Raw genomic sequence first — 20,598 nt, 5'->3', positions numbered from 1 at the left:
AGTGTGTCTATACACGATTTCTATATAATACGATGTCACTACCACCACAAAGGAATACTGGGGCAATAAATGGAAACTTTCACAGACGCAGATGGTCAAATGAATGAATTACATGCGGCTGCTTGTGAATGCACCTTTCAAATTGTGCACTGCACAACCAAGAGCCATAGAGTTTCTCACTACATTACCTAGAGGGAAATCTGGCGCTGCTGCGCTGTGGTATGCATGGGAATGCCGGTATATTGTGACTTCGGATTGGCATCGTTCTCGGAGAGCCAGAACACCTTGAAGACATGCTTGGGAAGCACCGTTCTGTCTGTCACAATGATTCATTTTCTACTAAAACAGCACGTGAAAAGCTGTTTTGGCTTTATTATTACACAAAAGCATGTTTTGTTTAACTATGAGAACTTGTTATTGCGTGTACGAATACATGTTACGTAAAAAGTATCAGCAGGCTGCTAAAGTTGGAGGACAGACGACAAGGTTTGCGCTCGCTTTGAAACAGTTTGTAGTCTGTTCTTGCTTTTCTTCGCTTGGCCATGCATTGTAGGTGAGTAAAGATGTAATGTGCGTGAATGGAAACATTTTATGAAGATTTTACTTTGAGAACGCGTTATTTGTGTAGCCATATCCATGTTTTAGACGAAGCCTCTTACAACACCAGCCAACACGAGTCTCGCAGACACATATACCGTCATTCCCATGACGGCACGGTACGCCCTTAAGAAACTCCCATAGACGGTGGTGCCAGATTTCCCTCTAGGTGTTATAGTGAGAAACTCTATGCCAAGAGCGACCACCGAAGCGGAGCAGCGTCATGTTCTGTATGAAGTCTAAGTGCGATACGATCCTATCGCGCACTGAGTGCTATATTCTTTGTGTGCGAGTGAAAGCGTGCAAGGGTGAGCCGAGAAGGCTGACAGCTTGATGAGTGGCATCTTCCCACGTGAGAAAGGGGTGGGGGGGGAGGGGAGGACGATGAGGGGAGAAGCGGAAGGCAGGTTGGCGCATATCTCCTTTTCTAGCACAGCCACGCACGTGACTTTCGTAGTGGCTGAGCACACACACAAGCCGTGGGCCCTGTTTCAGAGCTAATCTGGCACCTGTGCAAAGAGTTGACATGCCAGGCTGGCGTTGCATCATGTGCGCTGTTTTTCCACGTGTTTAGTACTGCAGGTTGCGTAATTTCAAGTTTCGGAGATCCGTTGAAGTCAGAGGCAGACGAAGCATTCACTTCCTGCTCCCAGCTTTTTTCATGGCAGCATCGTTCCACTGTGGGCAACATTATCAGCCATGGGGGCAGAGTGGACATGAGAGCGTAGCTGGCTTCGCTTCGTACTGCCGATGTGAAGATATTGACGCCATGGCATGAAAACGTATCTTTCGTTACAGACTCATAAATTTCACTAAATAAACGTTTTTTCTCATTCAAAATTGCTTTTTCCGATTGCCCAATAATTCAGAAAATTTCGTCTGCCTTTTGCTTACCAGATGAGCAGGGTGGTGCAGGAAACTCTCGTGGTAAGGATGCTGACTTGAGTCGTGCCATTGGTGGAGGCCGTTGGGCACGCTTTGGAGAGGTCTTACCAGCACCGGAAATGTCATTGCTTGGCTGGATAAGACGAGCCCCTTCCCAAATAGTCAGGGCTTCATCAACTAATGTTGGGTTGCAAAGTGTTGTCAATTGCTTGGCCTGAGTGGGAAAACAGCAGTGAAAAGCATAAAGGCATCACCTGGGGTGAACAAACTACAGACAGTAGACAGTAACAGGAGTTGTCAAGCCAAATTAAGACCATGCTTTCAAAACATCCAAGGCCAAAGATTGAAAGAGATAACTCGGCGCTTTCTAATATAGCACATTCGTAGTTTTGCTTTCCAATTAGTAGAATGATATAGCAGCAGCTAGAAGCCAGTAGCGCCGTGTTTTCATCCCTTTGTTTATTTTGTCCAAATTCTACCTTCCCATTGTTAGTTTAGTCAAGCCGAACCAACTAGCTTAGACCTGCACCTTGCTTTGTTGCATTTCAACAATTACTTCCATGGCAACTAGGACCTCTTCCTTGCTAACAAGCAAAAACAAATGGTCTACTAGAATATGATGTTTTGTCATATTAAGTGTCCCCAAATTTGAATGTACTATGACAATCTGTGAAATTTTGCAGTAGTCACTAGTTCAGCTTGTTTCGACATGTCTTGCCTGCATTCTAATGCATGAAAGACGAATGCTGAACCAAGCACTGGAGCTGATGTTTTAAAAAACATGCTACAGGCATTATTTTGCTATGCTTTTGCCATATTTTAGCAATTTCACTGTGCAAAGCTTCATGAGTAACAGGCGAGAAGTCAGAACAAGCCATACCGAGTTCCAATTGGTAGATCATCACAGCATGCTAAGTATTTTAATATGTTGCCGCTCTCAGTCCTGGTTCTGGACTGCAAAAGCTTACTGTTCTCTCTGTTCCAAATTATATTTAACTGAAGTTTCACTCAAAAATCTGTGGGCTTGCATTCAAGTTACTTTCTCACATGCTTTTCCATGCTTTTGAGCAATGTAGACAAGTTTTGTGACCAAGCAAGTGCTAGCTATGCCTGCGTTCCATATCTTAATGCATTAACATGAAAGATTTTGGGCCAGGTGGATCTTAATGCAGTAGCATGAAATAATTTGGGCTAGACAACTCGTTATATAGTGGTATGAAAGTCTCTGGGTAATACAAATCTTAATGCAGTAGCATGAAAGACTGGGCAAGACAAATTTTAATGCAGCAGCAAGAAAGAGCTTGAGCCAGATGAGAATGTGCAAAAAACATCCACTGACAGTCAATGCATTCCACCTGTACCTTTGTGCAGCAGCAACCAATTCAGAACATGCAATATACAATGACAGACCTTGTCACTAATCTTGGTAGCTGCAGCCTCCATGCCTGTGATATCCTTGAGGTCAGCCAGCTGCATGAGTTGCTGGACGTCTGCTTCAATGTCTTCCCTGATATGTTCGATGCTGAGCACCGCCTGAGCCGCTGTTGATAGCCGGTCAGGACCCAGTATGGACGGCTGGCCCTCCCGCCTGAACAACAAATGAAAGTCACTGCACTTTCTGCAAATTAAGCAAACCTTCTCAAATATTAGAACAAAGCCAATATCAAGGCTACAAACACCATATTCACGGGAGTTTATGACAGTTTCCAATAAATCAAGAGAGAATAGACAAGATCACATCATACAAAATACATTTTTTTTCATTGCTGCTTCAAACTACATCACTAGTGAAACTTACAATGATTATCTTCATTACTTTCACCACTTTACACTATAAGTAATATTGTGCCACAGAAGACAAACTTAATGGGAAGCCTTGGTTCATTATACCTATAATACGTACTCCTTACTCATCCCTTTCCATTGTGTAATCTGACACAATATGTAGACTACCATTTGAGAATAAAGTTTGTCACACACAGTATCTGCAACAAAGCCACCAAGCAAAAGTAAAACTCCTAACGGAGTACTAAAGGCAAACATCAGGTGAAATAAAGCTATGAATTAGAGTAAGAAATTTCAAAGCATCATTTTTACCAAGAATGGAGTGTAAGAGTGAGGTTGAAGATTAATATGCAGAAGACAAAGATAATGATGAATAGCCGGGCAAAGGAACAAGAGTTCAGGATCGCCAGTCAGCCTCTGGAGTCTGTGAAGGAGTATGTTTACCTAGGTCAATTAATCACAGGGAACCCTGATCATAAGAAGGAAATTTACAGAAGAATAAAAATGGGTTGGATCACATATGGCAGACATTGTCAGCTCCTGACTGGAAGCTTGCCATTATCATTGAAAGGGAAGGTGTGCAATCAGTGCATTCTACCAGTGCTGACATATGGGGCAGAGACTTGGAGACTGACAAAGAAGCTTGAAAACAAGTTAATGACTGCGCAAAGAGCGATGGAACGAAGATTGCTAGGCATAACGTTACGAGACAGAAAGAGAGAGGTTTGGATCAGAGGGCAAATGGGTATAGACAATATTCTAATTGACATCAAGAGAAAAAAATGGAGCTGGGCAGCTCATGTAATCAGCAGGTTAGATAACCGTTGGACCATTAGCGTTACAGAATGGGCACCAAGGGAAGGGAAACGCAGTTGAGGACGGCAATAGACTAGGTGGACCGATGAACTTAGGAAATTCGCGGGCGCTGGTTGGAATCGGGTGGCGCAGGATAGGGGTAATTGGATATTGCAGGGAGAAGCCTTCGTCCTGCGGTGGACATAAAACAGGCTGCTGCTGCTGCTGATGATGATGATGATGATTATTATTATTATTATTATTATTATTATTATTATTATTATTATTATTATTATTATGAGGAGGAGGAGGAGGAGGATGAGGAGGAGGAGGAGGAGGAGGAGGAGGAGGAGCTTTCATAACTGAAAAAGTGACATAGGTGCAGGACGGGATTGGTACTGTTACTCTGAAACTGCCTTACCAGCTCCTGATAATATCTGTCTCATTAATAAATCAAAAGCACTAGTCAAACTCAGACTAGCCCAATAGAGCATGCTGTATTCTTCTTTTTTTTACATCCCTTCAATTAGGCACAGTTCAATGATGCACTTGCTTACCTTAAACTTTAAGGAAAACTCATTAGTAATTGACAAAAGCAGTTTTCTTAAAACAAACATCATTATTGCCATTGCAGCCTGCCTTCACACACATGCAACAGTCACACAGTATACTGACAAAGGAATGATGATGCCAAGGGTACATTAAAGGCTTGTTAAAGAACACAAAAGCATAACTCACTGCAGCAAGGGGTAGGCGTTCTTGAGCTGATTGAGAAGTCTATGGAGGCCACCATGAGAGAACTTTTGGGCATACGCAGTGAATGCCCCCACTGTGACCACATCATAAACACATTCTGTAAAAGACAAAACACATAATGGAAGAGTTTACGCTGAGAAAAACTACACTTGCACTTAAAAAAACTCCAGACATTCTGAATCACATGCCTTCAAGAGTTTCTATGTTGATTTCAATTTACTCTGATACCTCAAGTTATTGGTCCCCCATTCCCCTTGCATATGCAATTCCTCAGGAACAAAAAAAATTGGCAACATCCTAGTAAAACCAGAAAACAGTTGCATGACAAGTGTAGAAAATTGGCATGAGCTCAATAGCGCCGCATGCTTACTGCATGTCATTATCAAATGTAAATACTAACTCATTAAATTGTGTAGTTTAATGTCCCGAAACTGGCACTGCAGGTTGAGTAAAGGTGCAGTGGAGGGCTCCAGATTAACTTTTGCTAGCTGAGGTTCTCGTGCGCCTAAATTGATGTGCACAAGCATTTATGCATTTCACCCCATCATAACATGGTGAATCAAAGCCGCACCCTTTTGTTCAACTAGAGAGCGCCACAGCCACGAAGTCACCGTGGTAGGTACCTACTATTAGCAAACATACACTTTCACAAAGAACAATAAAATGCTAAAATTGAAATGACAGCCGTGGATACCGCAAGGTGATACTTAAATGCACCTTTGCTGCGGAACTTTCTCATGGGCGGGCAATGTCTCAGGTTAATATGGTTATTGTTTGAGGGAAAAGCTTTGTAACAACTGGTTCATTTTTTAACATTCTAAGAAAAAAACCACAAAGATGGGACTCACTTTTGTGGCTAGTTGTGTTGTGGACCCAAAGCCTCTGCAGGTGCATGTTGACAGGGGCAAACTCAAGCGAGACCAGCCCTTTGGATACGGACGGTTTGAAGTAGGCCCCCCGCTGCTTGGCTAGGTTTTCCAGGGCCTCTGAATACGTGTTGATCCGCATCAGATGCCTCTCTATGGCTAAAAGCTGCTTGGCTTGCCACTCCGGACTCAGCTGCAAGACAAGAAGACGCAGCCAACATGCACCACTACTTTAAACATTTAAAGGGATCCTAAAGAGCAATGTTAAATCAACCTGAAATAGTAAAGTACTCTTTGAAGATTCTGTTTTTCTTGATGAGTTGGAGAAGTGTTGATTACTAGCACAAAAAAATAAAGACCAATGTTTTCCTTTTTAGATCTGGCAGTGTACAAATCGCACTGCCATCGGTGTTACATCATATATGTAAATTATTTTCGGGTGTTTGGGTCGTTTCTGTGGGGAGGAAGTTCTAGTGAGCTGGAGTGTTTGGTTCCTCTGGAATGCAATGTAATACTTTTTAATCGACACAATGTTAAATAACCTTGACCAGCTGCTGCCAAAATCCATGACATCATGAGCAGCTGCTGTAAGGACTTCAAGGTGGCATCAACATATGTTTTTTCCACTATGTACCTTCCCTGGCTTACCACCTCTCCACATGTGGTAAGACAAGGCAAGACTTTTTCCGTGTCCTCAGAAGTGCAATTTATGAGTCTAGCTTAACTTAGTAGTATTACACTTTAGTGTCCCTATAACTGCCAAGTTCTTTTCTGTAAATGTGCAAGAAATCTCTCAACATCTGTTTTATGCCAATTTATTTTTCATGTAACATTCTCATTCAAGAAAGACATTAACTTTATGGTTTATCCCATGTGTTCAATGAAATACTGAGTAAGGCATCTTTACACTCATTGCATAATCTCTACACCTATGGCAGCAAATCAAATGTAAACTACAAAACCATGTGCTTGAGCGCCCCAAGCCACAAGTTATCAGAGTAAAGATCTGACACAAATTGCTAGTAACCACAGAAAAAACCAAGGAAAAGTGTGCCATGAATGAGTAGGAATCGCCCTTGGCAATATTGGTATACTTACTGGGAGGACAAGTACAGCTCGGGCTTGAAGGTTACAGATGTCCGACAAAAATATTGCAGGGCTCCACCCATTACAGCGTGTAACGTGCGTTTGCAAGCATTGTACCACTCGGCTAAATGCTGGACACACTCTTGCGACATAAGAATTCCAAGACACTCAGATGGTTATTAAACAGCAGTATTTCGAAGTACATGTTTAATTATGTGCCAAACACACCACCCATTGCTAAGGAGTCTCAGCCACCATGGCAATCCCTCACCGCATTCACCTTGGCGTCCTCGCGTCCATTTGCGCTCAAGACGCACAGCCCGATACACTACCCACTGCTCGGCTGCACAATGAGCTCTTGCCTCATCGGTTGCACGGCAGCATTGGTTGACGACATCAGCGTTGGTCACAATCTCCTTGTTTTGAGACATTCAGACAATTGCAACACATTGCTTCCAACACTGCTGCAACATCCACCCGTGGCCAGGAAAGAGCGGCAGCCATGAGACCGGTTGTAAATGTTTTCTGCTTCATTGTGCAGATTTCGCCTCTCTTCTGCACATTGTCATGCGCTGTTTCTACGGCACCAACGAATGGGACAACGTCAACGAGCCTACTTTATCGCCATTCCCGCTGTTGAGTCCTCTGCTCCAGCCGTAACTGTTTGGAAGCTGCCGTTTCATCTCTTGGACCAGCCGGTACCATTGTCCACATCAGCACTCGCTGCTGATTTAAATGCCCGCCTGTCGTCTGTCCCCTTCAGTGGCCAGGAAAGAGTGGAAGCCATGGGACCGGTTGTGAATTTTTTCTGCTTAATTGTGCAGGTTGGTAACCACCCGTCTTTGTACTCAAAGAGTTCCAGTAATATATGCCAGCTGCTCTTCCCTGGCCCAAGTGCTGTCTAGGAAAATGTTTCTGAGGCATTCATGTCCTTAAGTTATTGTTGTCCAGGGATGTCAAACTAAACCCAGGTCCAGACGAGAAGGTGCTAGCAGCTATTTCCAGCCTTTCTGCTAAAGTTGACTTCTGTCACGCGGAGCTTCTTGGTGTACTAAACCAAGCTCAAACCAATCAAGCTTTATAAGAACAGAAAGTAATCGATCTTTCTACCAGGCTAGCCACAGGTTGAGTCGATGCTAGAGTCATTGAATTCGGGCCAGCATGTTTCTGACCTTCCGCAAATATTAAGTACAGCCATAAGAAGCGAGATGGCTGCACTTAATTCCCGACTTGACAAGTTGGAAGACAGGTCGTGTCGAGATTATTTGATCTACGGGATTGCTGACAGTGCTTCTGAAAAATGGGCACAGAGTGAAAAAATAATCACAGGCATTATATCTCAAAAGCTTGACGTTAACCTATCAGATGAAGCAATACAAAGCGCCCACAGGCTCGGCTGCTATGTTTCAAATAAGTGCCAACCTATTACCGTTAAGTTTACATTGTCGAAGGCAAAAGATAACATTTTTTCTCAGAAGGAGTTTCAGTCTTCAAAGGTTTCCGTTAGCGAAGACTTTTCGAGGGCAACTCTAAACTCCCGAAAAAGAGTGATTTGTTGAAAACTCTGGACGGCCATTCTAGCTATGCGTAAACAAATTATAACAGTATTAACAAAATTAACAATATCAACGCGTAACAATATTAACAAAATTGCATGTGTGTATTGCCATGTTATTGAACGTGTGTGCGAACTTGACACTCGCGAGGCGCGCAACACCGTTAACACTGAAAATGCTTCATGCATCCCTGCCTAAAATGCTGGCAGCTCACGCTCACTATCAATGCTAGCACGAACGCAACCATCCAGTCAGCTGTCCCTTTTCTATTCCAATGTACGTAGTCTGAGTAACAAACGCATTGGTTTATCTTCGATAATTTGCATATGTTCTGCCGACGCTGTACTACTAACTGAAACGTGGCTTTTCTCAGCAATCGCCAACCATGAAATACTGCCCTGCGAATCACAGTACAAGTTTTATCGTTCTGACCGTACTGGTGGTCCAGGCGGTAGTGTATTGATAGCTATCTGGGATACCGTTGTTTCTAATGTTATTATGGTTGACAGTAATTTAGAATTTATTAGTGCATGCATATTTGCAGGGCATAAAAGGTTTATCTTCAGCGCATGTTACAGACCGCCAATGTCTTCTACCACATTTTGTCACAAATTACATGATGTCCTAAATAAGCTAACTGCAATTTCCCAAGTGCCCTTTATTTCTTTTCAGAGACTTTGATTTACCTGCTATTAATTGGACTACTGACCCGCCAAGCCTCACAACAAACTCGATGGAATGTTTGTCATTTTTAGATATCTGTCTGGATTTCAACCTTAGGCAACTTGTCCTTTCGCCTACCCATTGCTCACCTCATCTGCTAATGTACTAGATTTGCTGCTTACGGCAACTCCAGAACTCATTTCACCCCTAGTTTCTTTGCCTGGCCTAAGTGATCAATTCTTTATTGACTGTAGTATTCAGGCACGTACGCCTCACAAGAAGCAGGCCAAATCTATTAAAAATTATAAAAACTCGTATTTCTCTGCCATAAATAACAAACTTGCAGAATTCATTACTGACTTCATGCCGAGCTTTCAGTCACACCGTTCAAGAAAATTGTCTCTCTTTAAAGAAAAAGTTGCCTACTTGATCAATTTCTACATTCCTAAAAAATGCATTGTTTCTTCTTCCAAAGCTCCTTGGTTTAACGCCCATCTGAAGCGCCTGTTAAACAAAAAGAAATGGATATTCTGCCAAGTGAAAGTAGCGATGACGCCTAAAGCGAACAAGTGTAGAAAATGCCATTGTGCAGGCAAAAGACATGTTCCACAATTGTACCTCGCCCACTCTGCTTAAAGATAACCCTTGGCAGCTTTGTAATGTAGTTCATGGCAGCAAATCTAACACGATTCACTAGCTCGATAGCAGTGGTGATGCTGTTCCTAATGGCGACTGCTGCAATGTGCTAAACAATGTTCTTGTTTCTTGCTTTTCTGGCATAACAGCCTTTTCTATGCCAACAATCGCTGAATCTGTTTCTTTTTCCAATGGATTTCATCTCTGTAGCTGCAGCTGGGGTGTGTCGTCTGATAGAAAGCTTTAAGTTGTCTAGCTCTGCAGGTAATGACAACATACATTCAAAGTTCTTAAATATACAAAAGTTTACTGTTCCATTATAAATGCCAAACTCTACTCGCAGTCTCTACAGACTTCTACTTTGTCAGGTGATTGGAAGGTGGGTGAGGTGGTTCCACTTCACAAATGAGATAACACCCATTCTCCCCTAAACTACAGGCCAATATCTTTAACTAGTGTATCCTGGAAACTTCTCGAACACATCCTTTATTCAAACTTGGTATCTTTCCTTGAATCAAATATGTTATTTTTTCCTTGTCTGCATGGTTTCAGGAAGCACTTCTCTTGTGAAACGAAGTTACTCTCTTTTACTGCCAATCTTTTTGGAGCTTTCGACAAAAATTTGATAACCAATTGTATCTTTTTAGATTATGCTAAAGCCTTCGACACTGTATCACACAAACTCCTCCTCCTAAAAATGAGCAAGCTCAATATGGATCCTGATATCCTAGACTGGATTCAATGCTTTCTGATTAACCGCTTACAGTATGTTCGAGCTAATCATTATGACTCTCCTATTGTTCTTGTTACTTCAGATGTACCACAAGGATCGGTTTTGGGCCCATTACTATTTCTCATTTACATTAATGACTTACCTGTCAGTATAAACTCTAACATCAAGCTCTTTGCCTATGACTGTGTGCTTTATCGTGTAATTAATAACCCACAGGACGTTTCTATTTTGCAATCTGATATTGAAGCTATTTCTAACTGGTGCAACTGGCTTATGAAGCTAAATACTTCAAAATATAAGGTCATGAGAGTAATGCATCACAATAAAGTTAATGACAACTTTACTTATACCCTTAATATCTCCACTTTAATCCCTGTTACTAGTTACCATTATGTTGGCGTGCGTGTAACTCACAACTTCTAATGAAATATACATGTTGAACACGTAATTAGCAATGCTAATTGCATGCTTGGATTTCTATGCCGAATTTTTTCATCCATTCCCTCCTATTTCAGGATTAAATTTAGATTAAAACATTAGTTAGATCAAAATTAGAATATGCTCGCTCTATTTGGGACCTATCTAGCTCCAAATTAATCATAACCCTTGAACCCATTCAGAACGGTGCTGCCCAATATGTGCTCTCTAATTACTCTCACTATGGCGGCGTTTCTTCAATGAAAGCTAATTTAGATCTATCGACACTTCGGTCACGCCGCAAGTGCTTCCGTTAAAACCTCTATCACAAAATTTGTTACATTAACCCAACACTTAAAAACGATCTTTTCCTCCCTCCAGATTATGTGTCCTCACGTATCGATCATAAACTCAAGATTAAAATTCCTTTATGTCACACTAACACTTGCCAAGCCTCTTTTTTGCTGCAAACAAGGAGTGACTGGAACCACCTACCCACTTCCGTCGCTGCAATCGAAGACCCTGCTGCCTTTAAAGTTGCGATTAACAATTTATTGTTAGAACACCTGTAATACCCTCGGGTCCTAAGAGTATGAAAATAAATAAATAAATAAATAAATAAATAAACTTTCTTGAAGCATGAAGCAGCATTCTGAGCACTGTTCACATATCGAGCTGAGTAGCGTCATCGTGGAATTCGAACTGATCAGCACCACTCCAATCCCCTGCCCACTTTCCTCAATGCTCCTCCTTCTATTGCAAGCTACACTAGTGCTACTCTAACATACACTCTGCTACGGCGGCACTCTTACACAGTGTGCCCTCATCCTCCTCTCCACAACATCGAGGTGGGAAGAACCTTTTCCAACATACCTGAATTGCAAAGCATTGCTGCCCCTCCAGCAGAATGCTTATGCATTGGAAATTGTTCCGAGTACTCTGTAAACATTTTCTCTCTGCTTCCCTATTCACTACTATGTAAGGTCACATCATGCTGCTTTTCCATACAAGCTGACAGCACTACACACTAACGTTGCAGATTATAGCTGACGGCTGCACTGTGCGAACACCAAATTTTAAGTCCGAATACAAAGGTCTAAGTATATAACTTCTTAAATTGCGCCGAGGATACTTGTCTTGACATCCACATAAAGGGGCAACAACTACAGAAAGTACTTGTGTAATATACGTGGTGTACGTAATGTACTCCAGTTCTCAATAATTGCCCTATAGGCACAAACAGATCACAAAGTTTAAGATAGTTTGTGCTGTGAACAAATAAATAATCACGAAACACCTTAGTATAAATTTATTTGTATTACAGAATGCTTCATACCGGATGCTTTCTTACTACTGCAACATTGTAAAGACCCTTGCTTTTCCCAATTTAAGCAAACATCCACAGTAAATAAGAGCGGTGCACATAAGAAGCCATGAATGCTGTGACGCTCAGTCATTAGGTATTTGTGTTTGGTGAAAGACATGCACGATAGCTTGCCACTATCATAAAAAAAAAAAAAAAAGATCAGGCTGTTACAAGCAGGTTAAAGAAAAAAGATGTGCAAGCACAGATCTTAATAATATGAGCTCCTTGGCTTACTGAACACTTCTAAATCACTATTGTTGACCCCTAGACAAGCTGCAGAAATAACAGTGATCTTTGGTGAAGCAATTCCATGGACGTACCTCTCTTAGATGAGTGACAGTGTCCATCAGCTGCTTTTCTTCATTTATCCACAGATTTCTGGTTTGATACAGGGAGACAACAAAGAAAGTTGAACGACATAACACTGTGACTCAATGGTAAAATAAACTGAGTATAACTGGCAAGTCAAGAGAACGCATTTTTTATTACAACGCCGTGTTTAACTGAAATAAAGTTAGCCAAATAAGAACCCTCCTTGAAAGTGTTAAGTAGGTTGGACAAAAAGGCATGCATCAAGTTAAGCTGCATTTAAGCACAAGACCGACATGGCTTGCGCTAAACAACACCCTACTTGACCAACATAAAGAAACTGCTAGTCTCCTTGATGAAAACTGCTCGTAGGCTGCACTCACAGGAGCAACTGTGGGAAGGAGAAGGACAGCTTGCTCTCGGCCATGATTTCATGCACTCGAAGTTCGGCTCCCAGGCCCGTGTGGAAACGATATGTCTTGGAGCTGAGGCCATCAAAAATAATCCGGAGCTGGGCGTGCAACGGGGTGCAGGCGCGACGTGGAATGCACGCTGGCAACGAGTATGTGCGCCGTCGGTCAGCCTGCAAACAGGAGGAGTCACGATTGCAGATGATGTGCTCCGACTGAAGTAAACGTATGCATCAGGCACCAAACGTAAATTTGAAAAAATTCAGTGCAAGTGATCATCAGGCAGAGTTGGTGATGATCGGGAACAAGGTTAGTGGTTCGATTTCCGGCCACGACTACAGCCACATTTTGATAGCGGCAGAATGTAAAAATGTTTGGGTACCATGCTTCGGGTACACATTAAAGGACTCTATGTAGTAAATATTTATCCAGATACCCCTCACTACGGCATCCCTCATAGCTTAATGTACAGTTTCAGGATGTTGAACACCACAATTTAATTCATTTGAACAACTTAAAACTCAGAGCCTTTCTAGCAAGTACACCACAAAGAAATTACGAAGGGCTGCCCATGCTGCTCCTCATGAACACTTTTTAGAGTAAGCACTGCATATAAGGAACAGTCTTAACGATTGTTATCCCATCTGTTAGTATTTCTTCAGTAATGAAAGCTTCACTCCTAACAAACTACACGAACTCAACTGAAATTTCTCATCTTACCGTAGGCCAAAAAAGGTCCTGTGCATCCTTTTTGCTTGTCACCATAAGCTCAGGTTCGAGTTCCCTAGCAGTCACAGTCACAAAACCCACATTTTCATAGGACGGTGATCTGCAGATTAAAGAAGGTAAAAGAAGAAAAAAAATTGGCTGAAGGCTTAGCTTGGTTAAGCCTGGAAGATTGCAAAAGCAATACCCTTGGCTGCGCCTTGGTTCGGCTGATGGTGTGGACATGGTTGCCCTTTGTTAAACTTATGGCTATACATCATCCGACACAGCGCAAGGCAGCGCGCCGACCACTGCGAGGAGCCGAGCTGAAGCCCCATTTATCCTGCTAGCGTGACGTCACACCAGCAAGCGCCCTCTCTCGGTAGCGGCGCAGCAGCGGCGTGCAAGGCTTCGCCTCCACCATCGATGCCGCGAGCTGGGGCCCCATCTCTCGGTCTGGCGTGACGTCACACGGTCACATGACGCACAGCTGTGTAAGGAGGCGCCATGACCACCGATGGGCCGAAAGTGCGAGCAGTATTGCTTTTGCAATAAAAAAAATAAGCAAAACCATTTTATGACAAACATGATGAACATTTCTTTAAGCAGAACTGTTTCACAGAAGTTTATCCTGACAGAAGTACAGTGAACATTTGGGACCGAACTAAATAAAGAGATTATGGCTTAAAGCAAAGTTTGTTCTAAAGAGGGATCTGTCCTGCTCAAGAAAGACAGGGACCAGTTGAACGTCATTATACGCAAGGCAACGAAAATGGCGCTGAGCATGCCAAAGCATTCTTCAACCAACAAGCTTCTCGGCATGGCCAAGCACAACGTTGTTGAAGAGTTAATAGAAGCTCATCTGTCTAATCAAAGAGTTCGACTCAGTCAAACTTCGGCGGGAGGTCGCATTCTTGCCAAGTTAGGCTGGCAAGAGGCAGAGCGGAAGGAAACGGGGCCGTTACCCAGGTTGTGAGCGCATAAAATCGACAGTAAGCCGCTGCCTCGAAATATGAGGTCGAGTCGTAACGACGGCCGCAGAGCGGCTCGTATAGCGGCCTTGACGGAGACTTTAGATCAAATGGTAGAAGAGGAAGAGGGGGTCACTCTCTTCACAGATGCTTTGTTACCCAATTTTTCATTGAAAGCCACGCTGGCAGTTATGACATGGGATGTGCTCGTAACCTGCGCCTCCATCAAGACGTCTTTTCCGGAGGTGGGAGAAGAGGCTGCGATAGCGCAAGCAGTCGTGCTGCCCAAGGAGGGAAGAATTTTCACTGACTCGCAAAAGGTGTATAACAGCTACAGAAAGGGGTGGGTGTCTCTTGCGGCACTAGATATTCTCAAGAGTAAACGCGACGTACCTGAAAGGAAAGTTGAGCTGATATGGACACTGGCTCACTCTGGGCTGGAGGGCAACCAACTTGCCCACCAGTTAGCCCGAGAGATGGAACACCGGGTAGAGGAAGGTGAGCCACAGTCCATAATTAGTTATAGGGACATCACGAACCATTACAAGATGGAGAGGCGCCGTTACCCCGATCTTCACAAATAGCTTAGCAGACAACAGCAAGCGATCTACAGGCAGATACAGGCAGGATCCTTCCCGCACGCTTACCTTCAAAACAAGATGTACCCGGAAAGGTATGAGAAGGAATGTAATGTCTGCAAGACTCAGTTAGGCACGCTCCAACACATCATTGCAGTATGCAATTTCGTCAAGGCAATCCCCCCACCTCTTACCTGCCCCATTACCCTACCCCATCCCTCATCTACCCTTATCGAGCGATGGGAGACCTTGCTAACCAGCCCCACCCTGGAAGACCAGCTCGTCCTGATCTCCAGGGGCCAGGCGGCTAGGGAAGCATATGGGTCCCATGAAGAGGGAACCACTTCCATCGACGGCGTCTAAGAAGATGTCGAGCTCGGCTCAATAAAGTTGTTTCTCTCTCTCTCTCTCTGTCCTGCTGTGAACACTTCTTAGTCAAATGTGCTGTTAAAGAACACTGACCAAATTTTTAAAAGAAGTTAGGCTTACATGAGGGCAAGACGGAGGAAGCAGCCAGGCATCTGGACTAGTGTGCCAAGTGCAAATGTGGCTTCACCTAGCAGAGTTTTCTGAAAAGCAGCAATGACAAGCACACAATATGCGTAAATAGGAAGCTCCAAAATGTCCCTGCATTGTGTCTTATATTCTCGTGTAAGGACCCCATACTTCCCTTTTTTTCATAAATTTGGGGCATTATTTCGAGGGTGCGACCCATGCGAGAGAAAGACTCGAGTAGATTTGTATCCGCTTTGAAAAGCTGATTTGCTTGACACCTGTGTGCAAAAACCATGGGAAGTCTTTATTTTAGCTTCGTTTACAACCACTCCGAAACTTCACACAGGGGAAGACCACAGTGAAGGTGAGATGCCTTTACTGCTGCAGTGTCAAAGCTAAACAAAAGGCTAGTACCTTGCCATTGCCCCTACGCATTCCACAACACCACTGTCGAAGGAACCGGCACATCTAAGCAAAGCACCCAAAAATTCCATACTCGGCTACTGAAAGCAATGAAGAACAATTATCAATCAATCAATTGATGAATCAATCAATTATTTTCCCTTTGTCAAAAGGAATTATGTGATTTTATGCCCAATAGAACCCATCCAAGTGACATTAATTTTTTAGCCAAGGCATTAATTTTCAAATGGGAACAGTGCCTTGCCGACTTTTTAAATTCACAGTTATTGGGCAGACTTCTGTTAGCGTTTTCTCACCACATTATAATGTTCTCCAATTATATAAGCAATAAATTTGGCTAGAATTTCTCCTTTGCTCCATTCACTAAAAAAATAAAAAGGGCTGTTGTCATTTCTGCCGCACAAAAGTAGACTTGGCAGAGCAAGCAAGTTCCATAAATTATCTCATTATCTTGCACATGCTTCAAGCACGCATGAAATAAAAAAAAAATATTAACTAAACATTAATGGAAATACCTTCATTAGACAACTTGGCTTCAATGTGTCACTACAAAGATAAAGAAAATGAAAACTTGTCACTCACAGTGGACGTGACTCGCTCCCTGACATCGTAAACACACAGCTTGACTTCAGTGGTTGCACATGCTTGCTTCTTTAGGAATCCCACAGTGGTCAGGAAACATGGGTTGCTGCTCCTCTGCACAGAGAAACAAGTACAGGGTACTTTTCTAGGCAGGTTATTGCTGCCACTGTCTTCAGAGAAATCCATACACATGGCTACCTCGGCTCTTTTCTTGACAAATTATTACAAGCCACATTTGGGGGAAGTTCTACTTAGGGGCCCGAAATTGACCCAAAAATTGCGCTTGCAGTTCTTGCACTTTCACATATGCAAGAACCTCAGTTTCTATCTGTTCCATTCGTAAGGTTCCGAGACCCTTCATTTCCGTAAGATTTTGTAAGTTTTGTCCCAATAAAAATGCTTTGAAATGTTGTTTCCTTGATTTTTCAATTAGTTCTTAATGCTCAACTAGTAGTCTCAAACCATGCAAAACTTTAAGTCAGACCACACTTATGCTTGCCAGCATGCATTCACTCCTTGCTACTGCCAGCTAGACGCCTTGGCAGACATCGTTGATTTATTGACAGCCCTCAACATGCGCTAGCTGGGTGTGACTACTATCTGCTAGTCAAGCTGGTGCAGGACAAAGCTGATCCGCACGTGACATGACCAGACTGGAGCACACGAGCGCAAGCATGTCATGCGGATATACCAAGGACAAGGCACAGCCTGAACTCGAGAAATCAAAACTAGCCGTTATCCCCTACATGCGCGACGTTTCGCACAGGATCAAAAAGGCAGCCGGGCGTGCTGGGGTTCGTGTCGTCTTCTCGGCCCCCAACAAACTCGGCTCCTTATGCAGAAAAGTAAATGCCAGTCAACCCCACAATGGTGTATTCAGTAAGAATCACCCTGTGCAGTGCAGCAAGGAAGTTGTCTATGAGATCAGCACCATGTGCAGCAAAATGTATATCGGGCAGACCGGAGGGTGCCTCAACGACCGGTTGCGAGAACATGCATACTGTGTCAAAAACAAGACCAGGAGCAATCTCGCCATCCACTGTGCCAATTGTGGGCACAAGCTGGTACTTCAAGACACAAAGGTTCTGCGCCAATACTGAAACAGTCGAGCATGTGAAATCCTTGAAACCTTCATGATGAAGCGCAAAGGCCCATTATGCGTCAGCTCCCCTTCAACCGCCCTCACCGACAAGGAATACAGATCTCTACTTGACTAATCATCATGATTTTTTCAGTTTTTACCGTCAGACCCATGCACGACTGGAATTTTAAACCCTCACCCCTTTGTTTCCCTCCTGTGATAGGAGTTTGGACTATTTGAATGTCGCGGCCGAATGCGTGTGACTGCTGTGCGGCGGCGACGGGCAAAGAGGAAGAGAAGGACCGGTGTCTGGGCGGAGACGGCAGCCATGCGATCTGCCTCAGCTGCCTGGGCTGGCCTTCCGAACGAGCTGAGCAGTTCGTCTACCCAAGGCCGGTGTTCCTGGGTGTGCTGGCAGAACAGGCCGGGCTGTCCTTGGGCTTCAACCGGCCTGCTCCACTGCTGGGCGAGCATCCGACACCGGCATGTTCCGGTGCAGCTAAGCCTTCCGAACGGTCTACCCTGAGGCGGGCAGACGTCCCGACCCAGCTGTCACGCGGGTGGCTCGTCGTGTGCCAGGCACCCGCCCCGGCATCCAGCCCTGCGCCACTCGCTGCTCCAGATTCATCTTTGCGCCTCTTCGTGCCGTGAGTGTGTGATACCGACGCGCTATCGGACGCCTTCCTATATTGACGCTTAGCTTGACCATACCTAAGCGACAGACACTCATGAAGGGAACTGTGTGTGTGTTATCGTGTACGTTATCCTAGTCCCGTCCCCGTGTTATTAAAGCTTCTCTGTGTTCATTGTGCCATCTCTGTGTGTTTGAGGCCTGGGCCCACATCCTCCTACCACACCTCCCCATTCACCCCTCCCTTTTCCATTTGTGTACGCACAGCAAAGCAACCGTTCGCAGTCATCACCCCTCCGGTGTTTCTTCCGTCTGTCTGTATTCAATGCTGTTTTTCTACCATGGAAGTAAGCTGTTGATGACTTTGCCAATAAACTATCGCCTGTGATAGGTGAGAAGTTGACGAGGTGTGCTGTGGTCTAAGATAATGTCATGAGGCAAGGAGTCAGCGACGCCTGTACCGCGACTGGTGGAAAGGGCTCTTGTAATGGCATAGTGGATTGTATAGCCCGCGGTGACGGCAAGCTACCTATTTTCGCCATTTGATATAGGGAATGGTATGAGAAGATCAATGGATATGCAAAAAAAAAAGGGTCGGTTGGTATGTCCAGAAGCTGCAGCAGACCAGCAATATATATTATGTATATAGTTTGACTGCTTGTATTTCTCTGCACCATAATATGAAAAATGAAAATGTGAAAAATGCAGTCTAAAGTGCTGCTTCTTTGAAAACTTACTTCAACAACTTCTGTCTGAGAAAACTTGCTCCACAGTCCATGCCGAGGCCTTCCAGTAAGAACGACAACAAGTGGGTTGGGGGCTTGGCCATCAGCGTCGCAGCGCAAGTTGTCACATGCTGCATGTGGTATGAAAAAATAAGCATTTCTCAAAAGTCCATTTACTAATTCATTAAATTCATTAGAACTTTACCCATGGTGTAAGCACATTGAAAAATGCCCTGAATCTTGAGATACAGCAGTGTAGCTGTAGCGGTGTAGCTATATGCAAACATATGAGCAAGAAAGCTAGAGGAGCAGGAAAGAAATGGTAATAAAGAGATTAGGATCAACGAATAATGTAAATGAAGAATAAAACACACTTGTTGATATCATAAAGAAAATTAATAAAAGGAAGCTTTTATGGGCTAAAAGTGGCATTAAAAAGTTGGGGAGCAAAGTGGTAACCTGACACTTGCTGTTGCTGTTCCAGTTTAAACGTGTGGAAACATGTTAATTGGAAGAATATATGTTGCCACACATCTTGAGCCCATATTTGTGGAAAGTTGGCCTAAGCACAGGATTTACTGCAACTGCTTGTGCTTTACATAATGTTTGCTTTGATTCCACAATTACAGTACGTTCCCTTAAGGTCGATACCAATTAAAAAGAAATTAGTGAAAATCAATTAATGACTGCATTGACAATATACAGATAAACTTCGTTGTTCATCACTGCTGCTACAACTGCTGACCAGCAAATACTATTATTTTGTGTCAAATCCCCGATCATTATTATACAGTACTGCTGAAACATCTCATAGATAATGCCTTCATCATCAGTGCATGCCTATGTATCTAATGCGCTACCATGTGGTAAGACTCTAAAACAGTTCAAAGTGTCAACCTCCTAAGCACTCATGCCTCACTGATGTTTCTTCTTGCACTGCACTGTTCTTGAGCATTCATCTTTTTCGATAAAAACAGAATTAAGATGAGGACACATTGAAATACAAATTTTCATCAAAAAGGTTACATTTCTTAATTTTGTGATCTTATGCAACCCCACACGCTCTTCTAAATATAGCAAAATAATTCATGTTTCTACCTTGTGCTGCTCCAAAATTACAGGGTAAGTTGTAGGGTAGACCATGCTGGGTGAAACTGAAACTTACCATATTTTTCGGCACATAAGATGCGGTTTTCTTCCAAACTTTTCATTGATGCGTCTTATGTATAGAATTTGCTGAAGGTGGCAGGTGTTACACGGCAGCACTGGGAGCACAGATGCTTGGCCATATGCGCAAGCTCACATTCTACGTACCTATGCATGTGTAGATGGTGTGAAACAGGTTGCATGCATCGAATCACGGCACTATTTTAGCCCTTACTCCATTATTTTGGCAATGCCGTGAGATTGCACAAGCATCTCGCTTTCCGAACATTTGTTTTGGCTCCCACATCAAGGTGTATGTTCAATTTGCCCTCCTGCTTTGCCATGCTGACAACTGCTGATGATAGTGCGGCATCGGCCCGCCACGATAGGTAACGAGAGCG

At 43.5% G+C, this 20,598-nt stretch overlaps 1 protein-coding gene across 2 annotated transcripts in view; it reads right to left on the bottom strand.

Moving 5' to 3' along the window:
- The window catches only part of LOC126537069 (inositol polyphosphate-4-phosphatase type I A-like), a 75,620-nt gene that overhangs the window by 33,728 nt on the left and 21,294 nt on the right, over positions 1-20,598 (bottom strand). For both annotated transcript variants that reach the window (XM_050184201.3, XM_050184203.3), the window contains exons 7-16: positions 19,064-19,182; positions 16,615-16,728; positions 15,604-15,683; positions 13,581-13,689; positions 12,834-13,033; positions 12,462-12,519; positions 5,667-5,877; positions 4,801-4,915; positions 2,893-3,070; positions 1,492-1,696 (exon numbers count right to left, since the gene is read on the bottom strand). In XM_050184201.3, coding sequence (XP_050040158.1) covers positions 1,492-1,696; positions 2,893-3,070; positions 4,801-4,915; positions 5,667-5,877; positions 12,462-12,519; positions 12,834-13,033; positions 13,581-13,689; positions 15,604-15,683; positions 16,615-16,728; positions 19,064-19,182 — 1,389 coding nt within the window. The remainder of the gene's footprint in view (positions 1-1,491; positions 1,697-2,892; positions 3,071-4,800; positions 4,916-5,666; positions 5,878-12,461; positions 12,520-12,833; positions 13,034-13,580; positions 13,690-15,603; positions 15,684-16,614; positions 16,729-19,063; positions 19,183-20,598) is intronic.

This window comes from Dermacentor andersoni, chromosome 4 (genome assembly GCF_023375885.2).
Source record: "Dermacentor andersoni chromosome 4, qqDerAnde1_hic_scaffold, whole genome shotgun sequence".
NCBI classification, from domain to species: domain Eukaryota; kingdom Metazoa; phylum Arthropoda; class Arachnida; order Ixodida; family Ixodidae; genus Dermacentor; species Dermacentor andersoni.
The sequence above is the reverse complement of the archived record's forward strand: the minus strand, read 5'-3'. Positions and strand labels throughout refer to the sequence as shown.